The sequence below is a fragment of the Cryptomeria japonica genome, chromosome 6 (assembly GCF_030272615.1).
Source record: "Cryptomeria japonica chromosome 6, Sugi_1.0, whole genome shotgun sequence".
In the NCBI taxonomy this organism is placed as follows: Eukaryota; Viridiplantae; Streptophyta; class Pinopsida; order Cupressales; family Cupressaceae; genus Cryptomeria; species Cryptomeria japonica.
Genome location: NC_081410.1, coordinates 536,275,937 through 536,277,651, shown reverse-complemented (window position 1 = coordinate 536,277,651; position 1,715 = coordinate 536,275,937). Strand labels below are relative to the sequence as shown.

The window sequence follows — 1,715 nt, the reverse complement described above, 5'->3', positions numbered from 1 at the left end:
TCTTGAAAGCACTAATGAAGAATTAAGCAGATTACATGTAAAAACATCAAGGTCCCTTGAAAAATAGCTTAACAAAAAAATCTCTCATAATTGAGACAAAAAATTATTCTTCAAACTATTAATAAGCCTGATATATTACCCTTCAATTTTGGTAACGTAACTGGTTACAATAGATCATTGTTTTTAAATGAGTTTTCATCCCGACGTCAGTTGCGGGCTTTCTTATAAAATCGCCACCCAAATCCTGATCGGCTTACTTACGAATCACTCTCACCTGTCGGCCAGCTAATATAATATAAATGATATGACTTCAAATTCCTGTTCGATGTAGTTAATATAAATAAATAATATGATTGTTAGGTTTTATTAAACTTAATTCAATTTTAGGCTTCGAAACTAAATCTTCATTAAGAATTGGACTACCCACGAATTCTATCTAACATGGACAGGTCTGCCAAAAGTAGAGTCTTCAGCTGTGACTTCTGTGAGAGAGAGATGTCTGCCTGTGGTAAGTGCTCTTGTGAGGAGAATGTCTGTGTGAGCCACATTGAAACAAATAAACAAATTTACAACCTGAAGTTCCAGCAAATAATCAAACATTGCATAAGTGTTGGAGTTCCCAGTCCATCACAATTTCCAAGTGATGTAAGTTTTGAAGTTCGCATAGAGGGCAAACATAAAAAAATTTACAATGTGTATTCAATGGGCCCAAGGAATGTTGTTCAAATAAACCTAGACACCCAATGATTCTCAGACTATGAGAAAGAAAATGGACCCGGTGTTCTTAATACTTATGATAAAGGTAAAGAAAATAACGTTGGTTCATCTCAATTAGATAGTGATGGCCAAAACTGCCAAACCAATTTGCTTGGTGAGAATCCCAATGCATTAAGTAAAGATGGGAACCCATGTCAACATTCTGCTGAGAGGGAAAAGAATAATGGGCAGCGGTATTCGAATGACACTGAAAAAACCCTAATTTCTGAAATTTGTTATACTCTTCCTGTCCGTGTAACATTCCATATTGCCAACTACGCCACATTTGCAAATCATTTCCCCCAGGTTGGATTGGTGCTGTTTATTGCAAGATTTAGACTCCAGTAAGGCAGATTTAGCATGGCATATTTATTTACAGAAAGCCCCCAGAGTGGATATGCAAGTTGTTCTCAATGATAAAGACAAGGAGCTGATTTCTGGTAATAGTAAAGATGGAGAAGAAACTAGATGCGTTGATAATGGGCCTGCCAATTTAGTTCTTCCTCAGCCAAGTCAGAAGTGTTTCAATGAGGGAGATGCATGGTGTTGTATCTGTCACAGTTCAATCTTAGAGATGGGCGAATGGAAGCAGCTGTTGCAATTACCTTGTGGGCATGGATACCACTCTGAGTGCATTGCTAAATGGTTGGGAGCTAATAACACTTGTCCACTCTGCAGGTACCAGTTACCTTCATGTTCATAATCTTTTCAACTTTTTCGAAGAGAATCATTTCTATTGATTCTTACAGATAATCTCTATCAAACTATCTCATTACCAACAACATTGTTATTTACTGATATGCTGTTTTTGGACTCTGTTTTAACTGGTTTTCGATGTGTACTGATGATAGTTAATTAGACTGTGTTGTGTTTTGCTAGCTTGCTTTCCAAGTCTTTGGTTTTGACAGGTTTTGTTTCTGCTTCCTAAGGGTTAGGAGTCCTTTCCACACTTAATAAAA

General features: G+C 36.9%; 1 protein-coding gene across 1 annotated transcript; it reads left to right on the top strand.

The window, feature by feature from the left end:
* Nucleotides 1-441: 441 nt before the first annotated feature.
* On the top strand, nucleotides 442-1,459 carry LOC131876679 (uncharacterized RING finger protein P4H10.07-like). The gene is made up of 3 exons (XM_059222136.1): nucleotides 442-508; nucleotides 755-950; nucleotides 1,063-1,459. The coding sequence occupies exons 1-3, from the start codon at nucleotides 442-444 to the stop codon at nucleotides 1,457-1,459; spliced, it is 660 nt and encodes a 219-aa protein (XP_059078119.1).
* The last annotated feature ends 256 nt before the right edge of the window (nucleotides 1,460-1,715 follow it).